Consider the following 15,968-nt stretch of genomic DNA (forward strand, 5'->3'; position numbering starts at 1 on the left):
AAAAAAAAAAAAAAAAAAAAAGTACAGAAGAAGAGCGAAATAGAAATGATAAGCAACAGAGGGTCCTGTGGCACCTTTAAGACTAACAGAAGTATTGGGAGCATAAGCTTTCGTGGGTAAGAACCTCACTTCTTCAAATGCAAGAGTCTTACATCTGAAGAAGTGAGGTTCTTACCCACGAAAGCTTATGCTCCCAATACTTCTGTTAGGGTACGTCTACACTACGAGATTAATTCGAATTTAGATAATTCGAATTTGGGAAACAGATTGTATAAATTCGATTGTGCGCGGCCACACTAAGCACATTAATTCGGTTTTTAACCACATTAATTCGGTGGTGTGCGGCCACACTACCCCATTAATTTTAACCACATTAATTCGGTGGTGTGCGGCCACACTACCCCTAATTCGAATTTACAAAATCGATTTTGGTGCTACTCCGCTCGTCGGGGTGGAGTACAGAAATCGATTTTAAGCGCCCTTTAATTCGAAGTAACTGGCTCCGTTGTGTGGACGGGTTAAGGATTAATTCGGATTAACGCAGCTAAATCCGAATTAAAGTCGTAGTGTAGACCAGGCCTCAGTCTTAAAGGTGCCACAGGACCCTCTGTTGCTTTTTACAGATTCAGACTAACACGGCTACCCCTCTGATACATAGAAATAATAGTAAGGATGAACAAATAATGTTTGATTAGCAAGTTATTGAGAACAAATTAGTTTTTAGATGTTTTAAAAGACTACTGTTGTACTGGAGTGAAAGTGAAAGGGGGAGCACACTCCATAAAAAAAGAGGCAAGTGAGAATGAGAAAAAGGAGATTGAGAAGGGATGCTGCATGAAGTTATGAAGGATTGGAAGTGGAGGAAAGCCAGTGGTGTGGAGAGCAGACAAAATGAGAACTAGAATCTTAGGACTTTTCTACACAGAAACTTAGTGTGTGTTAGGCTAGCGTGCTGTAGATTCACACCCTGGTTTACTGCACACTAAATTCATGTAGATAAGCCCTTAAACTTAATTTGGATTTCAGTTGACAATCAGTTGAGCAGATGGAAAAAATGTAAAGCCGTGAGATACCCACGAGATTAAGATGGGCAGTAGAGTTCTGAACAAGATGTATCAGTTTACAGGAGAAAGGAGGAAGACCAATTGTGGAATTGGGGGAGGGCAGTGTCCAGAAGACAGGATAAGAGATAATGAAAGCTTCAAGCTTACTCTATGGCTAGGAAAAAGCAACTAAAAATCTTGGCGAACACTGCTGAAATTTCCCTCCAACCTCTCTAATGTTGGAGAAGCAGAAAAGTATGATCCACTTTTCAGACTGTTTTGATGTGTAAAAGCAAATGAGGATATGTGTGAAACTTTCCAGCTAGTATAAATATAGCGTATTAGCAGATTACAGATAAAGCACTATGTATATGATACATGGGGTAAAGCACCTTGCAAGAAACCTGAAGACCCATGGTTATGTCTGGATACTTGTTATGGCCCATTCTCTTGGAGGCCTGGAAAGTGGAAGCTAAAGTATCTTGCAGGCATTGTGGATGCTGTCCTGGAGCATTACCTTGTACTTTTATGTCACTACTTACCCATTCTCTGGTTTGAAGGTGGAGCCTCACACTAGAAAGAGAAACAAATTCCAAAGATGAAGGAAGCAGGGGAAACCCCAATATTCTATTCAACCTTTCTTGCATAGCAGCAAACTCATTAATGGTGAACTTGTGGACAAAGGGAAAGCCAATTCCTGAATGACACTGGTGGAGGAGAGGAAGGAGGGTGACCTACAGAAAGTTTTAAAATGTTAGCCAAGATTGTTTTTTTCCTTAATATTTTCCAATTGAGTCAATATTTGCAAAGAAGATGGGGTCTGTGCCAGAATCCCTACTCTAGGCAGCCGTGGAGAATACTAGTTTGCTGTTCCAATGACTCTTAGGGGCTTTGAAATTAGACCCAGATTGTGCCACCACTACATAGACTACAATATTTTTTATCTGTGATGATCAGTAGGAGGGGCATGGCCTTGTATCCCCAACATCTTGGGGACACTTGTGGGTGGTAGGAGGGAGCAGTCCCTATGCTTAATTGTACCTGTCCCATGCTTTGGTGGCATAAAGGAAGGAAAGCATAAGGGCCAGATACAATCTAGCCCTGGTGAACGGATGAAAGCATCCAGTCATTTGTTTCTCTAGGTGGTTCTGGCAGCTCTTCCGCCAGTACATTGGACAAGCAGTGGCTAGAAATCTTGTGGAAATGAAAGCTTGAATTCTGTAGACAAACAGTAAAAAATGAGAGGGAGAATAATAGTTGTTTTCACTGGTTTTCATTGTTTATGCAAATTGCCTTTAAACAGAGTTTTTCTGCTGTAGTGGGAAACATCTGCTGACCCTCTTCTTGTGAGTAGAGTCTCCTCTGCTGACCAGATGGAGGCAGCTAGAGCTTTGTATCTGGGCAAGCCTGGCTAGCAGGAGGTCTATCCATCAATTGCTCTTTATAGTGTCAAGCACCTGTAGGAGCTTCCATTAATTTCCCCAGTGGCGAATCTATTCTGTAATGAGATCTTTCTTCACTTCTACACCCTTTTGATTCCTCTGCTTTTGTCTTGACTGCTTTTACTCTCTTTTCTCCCCTGTGTTCCTTTGCTGGTTTCTTCACTGGGCAGAGCACATATTCCTCTGCCTGACTTGCCTCCAGCAGGAAGAATGAAAATGGAAGTGGCTCACACCGATGGCTCCCCATCAAAGCACCAATAGCCTCTTCTGCTCTATGGGGCACCCCACTGAGGCATGGCCCTACTGGAGCTGGAAGATACAGAAATTTTGGGAACAGCTGAGAACCCATCATAGAGCCAGGCAGTAGCTGCAGCCGGCTTCTTGGCTCCTATCCGAAAACAGTGTTACAAGAGAAATCAGCTGCAGTTGTGGCAACAGTTGCACTTTAGAGAGCAAACCAGCATGGAAGAGAAGCAGCAGCCCCTACACTGTTGAGAGAGAACTCCAGCAAACAAGGTAAAACCAGTTCCTCCTCCTCAGCTGGCAAGAAAGGGGGTTAGAGATTAATAGGGATCTTCTCATTCTTCCCTACTTTGCTCTGATAGCCAGAACCCCTGCACATGGGTAAGCTCCCAGAGGTACTACACTGAATGCATTTAGTGATAGGAGAGTAGGCAGGTCTCCCCACACCTATCCTTTGTGAGTGGCCTAGTAAATGACTCCCCATAGCTATACTACCTCAGCATCTATATCATTACTGCCAAAAGCAGCCTCAAAAAATCCATAAGTCAAAGTGTAAAGATGGTTGCTTCCCCCTCAACTGGTTCATCTGAGTCTCCTCCAGTAGGCACTGCAAAGGTTACAAACAAAAATTCTAGAGAACATAAAGAACACATATGTGGATCTCAGATTCTTTCTTAGTTGATGCCACCTCCTTTTCCTGGAAGAGGGAGAGCTATCACAGTTCAATTTGGAAAAAATAAATCTGACCACAGCAGCCAAAACAGACTATTCATGATGGAATACTGTTACACAGGTTCAAAAGGATCTTCTAATCTTCTTGGGCTGGACCAAACCTTAGAAGTTCCCAAGCAGAAAATCATCATAGTTTCTGATAGGGAAATATTTTCCATGCAGATATTAAAAGAGCGAAATTTTCCAACTCAACTGAGCTGTAGAGGAGATTATCTCATTGGAATTGGATCAAGCATCTAGTGGGAGATGCCTCAACAGACAGGAAGTAGTACTCTTGTACAAACTTCAAATGACAAAGCCCTGGTATGAATGCCAGCAGTCTGTTGTTTTGCATGCGGAGGCCAAAGAAACGGTTGTTCCTATTGAAGACAACTGCATGAGACACCAAGTGGACAGAAGGATTGAGGCCTCACTTTGCAGAAACTGTGAAAAGGCAGGTATTATCTGCAATCCTACAGTTCAGGCACCTACTTTGCTAGGGTATCTCTTCAGGACACACTCAACTAATAGACTGATTCAGCAGTGACAGCGCACACAATGCACTCAATACTATCAGAACAAAATTTCCATGACATTGTTGCCGATGACATTATGATTGCTGTTATTTTCTCCTCTTATTCCTTGATTTCCAGTGCAGTACCAAGAATCACAGAAATGTAGGGCTGGAAGGAACCTCAAGAGGTCATCTAGTACAGCCCCCTGCACTGAGGCAAGACCAGGTACACCTAGATAGTCCCTGACAGGTGTTTGTCTAACTCAGGGATGGGCAAAGTTTTTGGCCTGAGGGCCACATTCGGGTATGGAAATTGTATGGTGGGCCATGAATGTTCACAAAATTGGCGGTAGGGGTGTGGGAGGGGGTGAGGGCTCCGGCTGGGAGTGCGGGTTCGGGGGTGGGGCCAGAAATGCGGGAGGGTGCTCTGGGTTGGGGTGGGGATGAGGGGTTTGGGGTGCAGGAGGGGGCTCCAGGGTGGGGCAGAGGAGTTCGGAGGGTGGGAGGGGGCTCAGGGCTGGGGCAGAGGGTTGGGGTACGGGGGAGGGGTGTGAGGGCTCTGGCTGAGGTGTGGGCTCTGGGGTGGGGCTGGGGATGAGGGGCTTGGGATACAAGCGGGGGCTCTGGGCTGGGATAGAGAGGTTCGGCGTGTGGGAGGGAATCAGAGCTGTGGCAGGGGATTGAAGCGTGGGGAGGTGGTGGGGGCTCAGGCGTGCAGGCTCCAGGCTCCCAGTGGCCGTGACTCCCAGTGGCCGCGGTTCGTTGCTCCAGGCCAATGGGAGCTGCTGGAAGCGGCGCGGGCCAAGGGACGTACTGGCCGCCGCTTCCAGCAGCTCCCATTGGCCTGCAGCAGCGAACCGCGGCCAGTGGGAGCCGCGATTGGCCGGACCTGCGGACGCGGCAAGTACACAAACCGGCCCGGCCTGCCAGGGGCTTTCCCTACACAAGCGGCGTCCCAAGTTTGGGAAACACTGCTCTAGGTGTTACAAATTGATTGTTTATATAATTTATTACAACATCTTTCCAGGTATCAAAGCTAGGCTGAGTGGTCTATAATTCCCTGGGTGCTCTCTATTCCCCCTTTTAAGGTAAATACTATGTTGGCCCTTCTCCAGTCCTCTGGGACCTCACTCATCCTTCATGAGTTCTCAAAGATAGCTGCTAATGGTTCTGAGATTGCTTCAGCTAGTTCCTTTAATATTCTAGCATAGGGTGAATTTTGTCAGGCCCTGCCGACTCATTTTGGCTTTCAAAGAACTTACTGTGCATTTTGTGCTTCGCCATCTTACTTTTCCTGTTTTCCAACAGGTGTCTGGGTAGTTAATGTCCCCCATTATTAACAGGTCTCATGTTTTGGATATTTCTGTTATTTTTAAAGCCCTCCTCCCTAGGCTGGTGAGTCGGTGTGCGAAGATGATTCTCCCTTTCTTGGTTAGATGGACCCCCATCCCTTCCCAGAACGAAGACATCTTTTTCAAACAGACCAATCAGTAAAGCATTTCATAGTATCTGTCCCTTCCAAGATAGATTCATATTTGGTGTCTTGCTTGACAAATATATGAGTTGCCTTATTGGATCAGATCAATGGTTGACCTAGTCCAGTATCCTGTTATCAAAAATGACCATTACTAGCTGCTTCAAAGGAGGTTCAAGAAACCTTGTAGAAGGCAGTTATGGGATGTCCCCCCCGAAAGTTTCCTCCTAATCTCCAATAGTTAGAGGTTGACATAAGCCCTGCAGTATGAATTTATATCCTTTCCAAGGCTTTTGTTTATTTTTTAATATTTTTATTATAACTAGATATTCTTATTTATATAAATTTTGAATACCTTTTTGACTCCTGCCACATTATTGGCCTCAATCTTATCTTTCGGCAATGAGTTCCCCAGGCTAAGTGTGTGTTGTTTGAAATAGGATTTCTTTATATCAGTTTTGAATTGATCATCTTTCAGTTTTCTTTAATGTCCCCATGTTCTAGTATTATGAAACTGGATGAATAAAAGTTCCTAATCTGCCTTTCTCTATAGCATTCATTGTTTTGTAGACTTTTACCATGCCCCCTTTTATCTATTTTCTCTTAGCTAAGCAATGCCAATCTTTTAAATCTCTCATCATCTGAGAGTTTTTCCGTGTCCCTAATCATTCTTGTCACCTGTCTCTTTATTACTTCTTATCTTGCTATATCCTTTTTATAAGCACTTGTGTGATAACAACAGACATAGGTATAACAAGATCCAATCGCTGCAAGTTGCGTCTAGACAAATTCAGACTGGAAATAAGGTACAAATTTTTAACAGTGAGGGTAATTAACTATTGGAATAACTTATCGAGAATTGTGGTAAAGTCTCTATCACTGGCAATTTTGAAATGAAGATTGAGTGATTTCTAAAAGGTTTGCTCTGATGCAAACAGGAATTAATTCAGGAAAGTTCTGTGGCCTGTGTTATATAGGAGATCAGAATAGATGATCACAGTGGTTCCTTCTGGCCTTAGAATCTGTGAATCTATGAATGTTTAGAAAGTCTACCCTCTGCGTCTCATATTTATTACAGTTGCCTTTCTAGTGGCTATAACATCAAGTCAGAAGGGTTTTGGAGAATTACAAACTTATAAGAGATGTTAGTTTTCTTCCTAATAGCCATAAATAACTACTGAATTTTCTAAAATATGTAGTCCTATCAAGGAATAAAACTATGAGTTAGGCAATAGTGAGCCAAAGGCATTCTCATTTGATTAAATTGTATGTTTAGACTTCCTATGATTTGACCCAGGGCTCAAGTACCAAGTGGAGATAGAATTCATTTTACTAGAGTGGTGACAGCATCTGTAATTTGTATTTGCCATGTGCCTAAAGCTGAGATTTGTAAATTTAAGTTACATTTTCATAAGTTACTGTTCTCTCAATGCTAAGTCTAGATCAAATGTTCAGTCAAAAGAGCAGTTTTCCAATCTCTGTTTAATTAATGGAGTTCCTCAGCACTCTTCTTCCAGAGGATTGTAACTGCTTGCTAGCTTCCTAATGTGAGGATCTTGTAGAAGCACTACCATGAAGGCGAAAAGAAGGTTATTAATAGGAACGCTGGTTCTCGAAATGTTTTGCTTCTGCAGGTGAGGTGCGCTCAGTACTTCCTTCCTTCCATCTGCTTCAGAGTTTGAATAGCTTTCCAGGAGGTAGAGTAGAATGAGCCATGTTTACAGACGATGGAACTTCTGTGTTTAACTTAACATTAAAAAGGTTGCAGAGCAGTTTTTAAACTAGGAGATGGGGGAATGCCGACTGCTGCGGAGGAGCCTGTGGATCGGACAGAGACTTCTCTTAGAGGAGAGTCTATTGATAGAGATTCTCTAGGTTTTAGTCAGGAGCAGAGGATGGAAGAGGATAATGTAAGGGCCAGATCAGACGAGAAACATTGACATAAAGAATCGGACACATCAGAAAAGGGCAGACAAATAAACAGTGACAAGTTTTTAAAGTGCTTTTACACAAATGCTAGAAGTCTAAATAATAAGATGGGTGAACTAGAGTACCTCGTGATAAAGGAGGATATTGATATAATAGGCATCACAGAAACCTGGTGGACTGAGGACAATCAATGGGACACAATCATTCCGGGGTACAAAATATATCGTAAGGACAGAACGGGTCGTGCGGGGGGAGGGAGTGGCACTATATGTGAAAGAAAATGTAGAATCAAATGAAGTAAAAATCTTAAGTGAATCCACATGTTCCATAGAATCTCTATGGATAGTAATTTCATGCTCTAATAAGAATATAACATTAGGGATCTATTATCGACCACCTGACCAGGACAGTGATAGCGATGATGAAATGCTAAGGGAAATTAGAGAGGCTATCAAAATTAAGAACTCAATAATAGTGGGGGATTTCAATTATCCCCATATTGACTGGGAACATGTCACCTCAGGACGAAATGCAGAGACAAAATTTCTTGATATTTTAAATGACTGCTTCTTGGAGCAGCTGGTACGGGAACCCACAAGGGGAGAGGCAACTCTAGATTTAGTCCTGAGTGGAGCGCAGGAGCTGGTCCAAGAGGTAACTATAGCAGGACCGCTTGGAAATAGTGACCATAATATAATAACATTTAACATCCCTGTGGGGGGAAGAACACCTCAACAGCCCAACACTGTGGCATTTAATTTCAAAAAGGGGAACTATGCAAAAATGAGTTGGTTAGTTAAACAGAAATTAAAAGGTACAGTGACTAAAGTGAAATCCCTGCAAGCTGCATGGGCACTTTTTAAAGACACCATAATAGAGACCCAACTTAAATGTATACCCCAAATTAAGAAACACAGTAAAAGAACTAAAAAAGAGCCACCATGGCTTAACAACCATGTAAAAGAAGCAGTGAGAGATAAAAAGACTTCCTTTAAAAAGTGGAAGTCAAATCCTAGTGAGGTAAATAGAAAGGAGCATAAACACTGCCAAATTAAGTGTAAAAATGTAATAAGAAAAGCCAAAGAGGAGTTTGAAGAACGGCTAGCCAAAAACTCAAAAGGTAATAACAAAATGTTTTTTAAGTACATCAGAAGCAGGAAGCCTGCTAAATAGCCAGTGGGGCCCCTCGATGATCGAGATACAAAAGGAGCGCTTAAAGACGATAAAGTCATTGCGGAGAAACTAAATGGATTCTTTGCTTCAGTCTTCAGGGCTGAGGATGTTAGGGAGTTTCCCAAACCTGAGCCGGCTTTTGTAGGTGACAAATCTTAGGAACTTTCACAGATTGAAGTGTCACTAGAGGAGGTTTTGGAATTAATTGATAAACTTAACATTAATAAGTCACACATTAATAAGGCATTCACCCAAGAGTTCTGAAAGAACTCAAATGTGAAGTTGCGGAACTATTAACTAAGGTTTGTAACCTGTCCTTTAAATTGGCTTCCGTACCCAACAACTGGAAGATAGCTAATGTAACGCCAATATTTAAAAAGGGCTCTAGAGGTGATCCCGTCAATTACAGACCAGTAAGTCTAACGTCGGTACTGGGCAAATTAGTCTAAACAATAGTAAAGAATAAAATTCTCAGACATATAGAAGAACATAAATTGTTGGGCAAAAGTCATCATGGTTTCTGTAAAGGGAAATCGTGTCTTACTTAGAATTCTTTGAAGGGGTCAACAAACGTGGACAAGGGGGAGCCAGTGGACATAGTGTACTTAGATTTCCAGAAAGCCTTTGACAAGGTCCCTCACCAAAGGCTCTTACGTAAATTAAGTTGTCATGGGATAAAAGGGAAGGTCCTTTCATGGATTGAGAACTGGTTAAAAGACAGAGAACAAAGAGTAGGAATTAATGGTAAATTCTCAGAATGGAGAGGGGTAACTAGTGGTGTTCCCCAAGGGTCATTCGTAGGACCAATCCTATTCAACTTATTCATAAATGATCTGGAGAAAGGGGTAAAAAGTGAGGTGGCAAAGTTTGCAGATGATACTAAACTGCTGAAGATAGTTAAGACCAAAGCAGACCGTGAAGAACTTCAGAAAGATCTCACAAAACTAAGTGATTGGGCAACAAAATGGCAAGTGAAATTTAATGTGGATAAATGTAAAGTAATGCACATTGGAAAAAATAACCCCGACTATACATACAATATGATGGGGGCTAATTTAGCTACAACGAATCAGGAAAAAGATCTTGGAGTCATCGTGGATACTGCTTACAGATGTGGTCTCCTCATCTCAAAAAAGATATACTGGCACTAGAAAAGGTTCAGAAAAGGGCAACTAAAATGATTAGGGGTTTGGAACGGGTCCCATATGAGGAGAGATTAAAGAGGCTAGGACTTCTCAGCTTGGAAAAGAGGAGGCTAAGGGGGGATATGATAGAGGTATATAAAATCATGAGTGATGTGGAGAAAGTAGATAAGGAAAAGTTATTTACTTATTCCCATAATACAAGAACTAGGAGTCAGCAAATGAAATTAATAGGCAGCAGGTTTAAAACAAATAAAAGGAAGTTCTTCTTCACACAGCGCACAGTCAACTTGTGGAACTCCTTACCTGAGAAGGTTGTGAAGGCTAGGACTATAACAGGGTGTAAAAGAGAACTGGATAAATTCATGGAGGTTAAGTCCATTAATGGCTATTAGCCAGGATGAGTAAGGAATGGTGTCCCTAGCCTCTGTTTGTCAGAGGGTGGAGATGGACGGCAGGAGAGAGATCACTTGATCATTACCTGTTAGGTTCACTCCGTCTGGGGCACCTGGCATTGGCCACTGTCAGTAGACAAGATACTGGGCTAGATGGACCTTTGGTCTGACTCAGTACGGCCGTTCTTTTGTGTCCTCAGTTCAAGAATGTTGGATCTGAGATACAAGTGCCCCCTCATTCCCTTACTACTATAGAAGGATCCATATCTATATAACAAGGCACATGGTCCTAAAGTGTGGCTCCTTCATAGGGGCATTGAAGATTAGCTGATATCTGTAAAATGCTAGTAAGTCATAGTATTAAGTAAGTGTCAGTGTGTGGTTAAAATGAAATGGAGACCTTTAAGAATGATGCAAAATGCCTGGACAGAATGGTGCCTGGTCCCCTTTACATATTTGCAAATGTGTATATAGAAGGTTGCAATGTGATGGTGTGGAATGGTACTTTGGGACCTCAAACGTAGGCTTCCAGGACATCGGTTAAGGAATAATGGGATGTATGATGTCTCTTGTGGGAAAAGAGGTGTAGGTGTGTGTGTCTTGTCATACAAATCTAGTTGGGTTTTATTTAATTTTCTTTTAAATAAACACCAAAAGAAAGTTGATTAGTGTAGCACTATTAATGGCTAGGTTATTTCCCCCTCTTTTGTCTACTTTTTCCAATTAAAGCATTGCTCTGTTCTTTTGTTTTAGCTATACAGCTTCCCGTGTTTTCCTTTAGAGTGCCCCAGGCATTCCACTGCCCTACAGCTGTTGCAAGAGTAGGAGAACTCTGCAACAATGAAAAACAGTTTCACCGCCCCAGTGTTCACTGCAAAAGGCATTCTGCTTCACTCTGCCTTCTCAAAATTCCATGGCCTTGAAATCACACTTCAGTGCCTGGAATGTTTTTAACTCTTCTAATACGTTTGAATGAACAGCACGTGCTGATATAGAAATCTCATAGCAGTGATCTGGAATTATACATACAGCTTCTCATTTGCATTTCTTTGCACTAAAGAATTCCCAGTAATCAAGAGACTGGAGAGGGGTTGAAACCTCTTCTCTCCCACCTACCCTCCTCAGTTACAGACTTTGAGAGAAGTAGAGTAGCAGCAACACAACCTGGCATCATCCAAGAGGCTCTGGATGGGGAGAAAAGACACAAAGCTCTTTCATCCTTTTCTAGCTGTTGGAAAGAAGGTACCAGGAACTGAAATGAAATCTGGAGCCCTAAAGTAGGGAACAAGAAGGTCATTGTGTTAGAAATACCGACATCTTCCCACTCTCCAGTACCTGGAGGAGTTCAGGGCTGGGATTCTCATTAGGACCTCTCTGATGGGGCCTTTCTGTCCTTGGTATCTACCTTTTAGCTATGAGGTTCAAGACTTGGGAGAGGGTGGGCAGGGGAGAGAGAGTGGAACTTTGGCCAGATTGGAGGCATCAGTTGCCACTCTCAGCAGTGAGGGGAAAGAGAAAAACCTTCCTCAGTCAGGGTTAGAGGAGAAAGAGTAGCTCCACCAGAGCAAACAAACTGGGAGCCGGAGAGAAAAAAACTCAAGATGTTTTAGCTGTCTGTAATTATTCAAAAAGAAAGGGGCAGAGAGTGGAAAATACCACCCTCCTCCCCAGCCAGGAGGAGGGGAGAGAGTGAGTAGAGCTTCTACATGCACAAACTCTCTCTCTCTTTCTCACTCACTCACTCACTCATTCTTACTCTTTCAATCTCTCTCACTCTCACTTCAGCAGCCAGGAGGGAGGAGGGACAGAAGCTTTCAACCCCACCCAAGAGCCAGCAGTCTTTTTGAAGATCCAAGGGAACTGGTACAAAGGATTCTGGGATGTGGGATGGTGAGTCACAAGAGGAAAAAGGTTGAGAAATGTCCCTCCAAAAAGCATCTGTCCTTGCTTATTTTAGCTTAAAAAAGATGGCTCTGATTTGTGAGGTTAGGGATTTTTTACGTTGGGATCACAGTTTGCAGGGGATTCACTGATAACTGGGGAACAAATTATCATTAATTTCTTTTGTAAACATGGAATGCTTCAGGTCCTTTTTAAATATTCTGTGTACAGAGCAGATCGCAGTTTTGTGTCCATGTAGTATGAGTAATTCTAAAATAGTTAAATATTCTGTTAGCCACAGGGCCAGTGGCATATAACAAAGCTTTATTCCAAAGATGTTCCAGTTATAGACAAATACTAAGCATATTTGGTAATTCACATTGTAGAAACATATATCATGGAAAACATAACTACAAGGGAACTGAATTCTTACAGGATTGGTATTTAAGCCTTCCACCTGTAGGGGACTGGTTTAGACCCAGAACAGGTCTGTACTAACTGAAAGTTGTTACCATCTGGTGGTTCTTTGACTTAAGTGAAAGGAGTGTTGTGGTCTCATTCTAGATGCTGTAAATGCCACCATTGGGACAGTTAGTTTTTGTAATGGCATTTAAACATTCCCCAGCACCTTTAAAGTCTGAGGGCCCTTGTGCCAGCAAAGACACCGTCATATGTGGCACATTTATGGGCAGGCTTCACAGCTCCCCAAGCTCCTTTGTCTGATGTTGGATCCCTTCTTCAACAGCAGAAATTGTCTTGTATCTAGGACATTTATTCAGCACTTCAGCACGGTCAAATTCAAACTATACACCTCTACCCCGATATAACGCGACCCGATATAACACGAATTCTGATGTAATGCGGTAAAGCAGGTCTCCGGGGGCGCGGGGCTGCGCACTCCGGTGGATCAAAGCAAGTTCGATATAATGCAGTTTCACCTATCACATGGTAAGATTTTTTGGCTCCCGAGGACAGCGTTATATCGAGGTAGAGGTGTAGTTAAATTTGTTTAATTGAAGAAAATAAACACATAAACGAAAACAGTATTTAGCATTAATCTGAGCTAGTTCTTCTTCGAGTGATTGTTCATGTCCATTTCAAGCAGGTGTGTGCGCGCCGCGTGCACGCCAGCCGGAAGATTTTACTATAGCAGCGTCCGTAGGGTCGGCTCTGGCGCCCCCTGGAGTGGCGCCCTCATGGCGCTGTATATAGGGGCCAGCCGACCCCCCACCCGCTCAGTTCCTTCTTACCGCCGGTGACGGCTAGCTGGAACTTCGCTTGCTCTTCAGCAATCATGGCAGTGTTCTGTAGTTCTTGTAAATAGTTAGTTAGTTAGTTGGTTGTTAGTGTTAGCTAGTTAGATATTAGTTGGAGGGTTTTCCCCAACTTTTTGTCGCCCTGCTGGGGCATGCCTGGGTCCCCAGGGTTCAAACTCTGTCGGGACTGCGGGAAATTTATGCCGAAGAGTGACCCGCACTCTTCGTGCTTACGGTGCCTCGGAGAGACCCATCAAAGGGATAGGTGCACTATCTGCAGGGCTTTTTGCCCCAGGACTCTCAAAGATAGAGAGCAGAGACTTAAAGTCCTCCTAATGGAGGCGGCACTGCGGCCGCAATCGGATCCCGGGCCTTCCGAGCTGGCACCCAGCACTTAATCCTCGGTGCGCAGTGCCCCGGCACCGGAGATAAGTCGTCAGGCCAAGGCCCCGAAACCCCGGCACCGGAGAGAGTCGGCACATAAGAAACCATCTTCTACAAGACGCCGCTCTCCATCGCCAGTGCCGGTTAAAAAGAACAGGCCGCTGAGGGAACAATCTCCCCACCGGGACTCTAAAGATCCGGCGCCGTCCACGAGTGTTACAGGACAACTCGCGCCGCAGACCCATCCGGCCATCCCGTTGACTCCCGCTCCGGAGAGGGCAAGGTCGAGTCCGGAACGGCATAGATCCCCGGACATGATGGAGGAGGTGCGCCTCCCATCGACGCCGGAGGCGTTCGAGGCCGCATCAGACCTCTTGAGCCTCCCGGTGCCGGGGTCGCCGCACCGGTGCAGAGAACCTCCGGCTACCGCTCGCCCCCATTACCACTCTAGGGGCAAACCGGCATGCGCTCACCGCGCTCTCCACGCGGCACCGCGTCAGAGGCACCGGTGCGAGCACCCCCTACGGCGACAGTGGGTACCGCGCCTCCGATGTCCTCATATTCAGAGACTTCTGACTCAGAGGCGGACTCGTACCACTCTAACAGATCGAGGAGCAGGCGATCGTCCTTGCGTACGAGTGCGCAACCGTACCCACCGCAGTGGCACCAACAGCAGCAGTGGCAACCGCCACCACAGTGGCCGTTCTGGACGCCGTGGGCCTACCATCAGTCAGTGGGTCAGGCGTACGGGTCCCGCTCATGAACCGCTTCTGTTTCCTCAACGTCTGCGGCACCGCCGTTAATGCCACCACCACCGGCACCGCCGTCTGACAGGAGTGTGCCACAAGGGGACACGGCACCCCCTGGTCAAACAATGGCACCGACGGGGACTTTACTCCCTACAGCGCAGGCACCGTCCAGCACTCCTCGTCGTTCGGTGGCGACCCCGGTACCGGCCGCGGTGCCGCATCTTGAGCCCGCACCGGCTGCGCAGCCTGAGTACCGTGTGCCGCAGGCCCTCACAGAGGGAGACGTGGTAGATGAAGGGCCGCTGCATGGGACATCTTCCTCTTCATCTCCGGACGAGGCAGTAGCGGGAACTTCAGTGGCACCGGCCCTAGAGGACAATAGGATCCTCCAACAGCTCCTTACTCGAGCGGCCCAGAGCCTCTCGATACAGACTGAGCAGATCGAGGTGGACACAGATCCAGTGATTGACATCCTGGCCCCGTCAGGTCCGTCTAGGGTAGCCCTACCTCTCATTAAGACCATTACAGACACAACCCGCACCTTATGGCAAACTCCAGCCTCATTGGCTCCCACGGCCAAAAGGACTAAGAGGCGATATTTTGTTCCAACCAAGGGGTATGAACATCTTTATACACACCCCCCACCGGACTCCCTAGTGGTAGATGCGGCCAACCAGAGGGAATGCCAGGGTTTCCAGGGGGCTACTCCTAAAAATAGAGAGGCTAAGAAGTTGGACCTGTTCGGGCGCAAGGTATATTCAATGAGGGGCCTGCAGTTGCGCATTGCCAATCAGCAAGCTATAGTGAGCCGGTATGGACACAATACGTGCTCGGCTTTGTCTAGGTACACGGACCTCCTCCCACAGGACTCACGAACTGAGATTTTGGCCCTGGTTGATGAGGGAAGATTGATTACCCGTGCTTCCCTCCAGGCGGCCTTGGACGCGGCCGATTCAGCCTCTCGCACGTCGGCGACTGGTGTGGTCATGAGGCGCGGGCCTGGCTTCAAGTTTCCGGCCTCCCTCACGAGGTCCAACAAACGATCCAGGACCTGCCCTTTGAAGGGCCCACGCTCTTCTCAGAAAAGACTGATAAGAGGCTCCATAGCCTAAAGGATTCACGGACCAGCCTCCGTTCCTTCGGCCTACACACCCCTGTTACCCAGCATAGGCAGTTCAGGCCGCCGCAGGCCCCTCGACCGTACCAGCCTCAAAATTGAGGGGATGCCTCTCGCAGAAGGCCGAGAACGGGCAGGAGGCAACAACAGCAGACTTTCGGACAGTCATCTGCCCAACCAAGGCCTACGCAGGGGCCTAGACCACTATTTTGATGGCTTGGTCGAGGACGACCTCCCAGTCAGAACCATGGATCCGTCCAACCTTACCTTTTCATCACGTCTATCCCTCTTCTGTCGAGTGTGGGCCCAGATCACATCGGATGCTTGGGTGCTGCGCACGGTAGAGGAGGGATATTCTATCCAGTCCTCCTCCCTCCCGCCCCACCAGCCCCCCTCCCCGTCCCTCTTCAGGGACCCCTCTCACGAGCAACTTCTACTTCAAGAAGTTCAGCCCCTCCTCGCTTCAGGGGCAGTGGAAGAGGTTCCACCGGAGCTACGGGGCAAGGGCTTCTACT

At 45.6% G+C, this 15,968-nt stretch overlaps 1 protein-coding gene across 2 annotated transcripts in view; it reads left to right on the forward strand.

The window, feature by feature from the left end:
- EIF4G3 (eukaryotic translation initiation factor 4 gamma 3) overlaps positions 1-15,968 on the forward strand; it is a 399,442-nt gene that overhangs the window by 100,211 nt on the left and 283,263 nt on the right. For both annotated transcript variants that reach the window (XM_026659916.2, XM_026659925.2), the window contains exon 4: positions 11,852-11,956. In XM_026659916.2, the coding sequence (XP_026515701.1) occupies positions 11,852-11,956 (105 nt within the window). The remainder of the gene's footprint in view (positions 1-11,851; positions 11,957-15,968) is intronic.

Source organism: Terrapene carolina, unplaced genomic scaffold, assembly GCF_002925995.2.
Source record: "Terrapene carolina triunguis isolate 2854851 unplaced genomic scaffold, T_m_triunguis-2.0 Scaffold714, whole genome shotgun sequence".
Classification (NCBI taxonomy): Eukaryota; Metazoa; Chordata; order Testudines; family Emydidae; genus Terrapene; species Terrapene triunguis.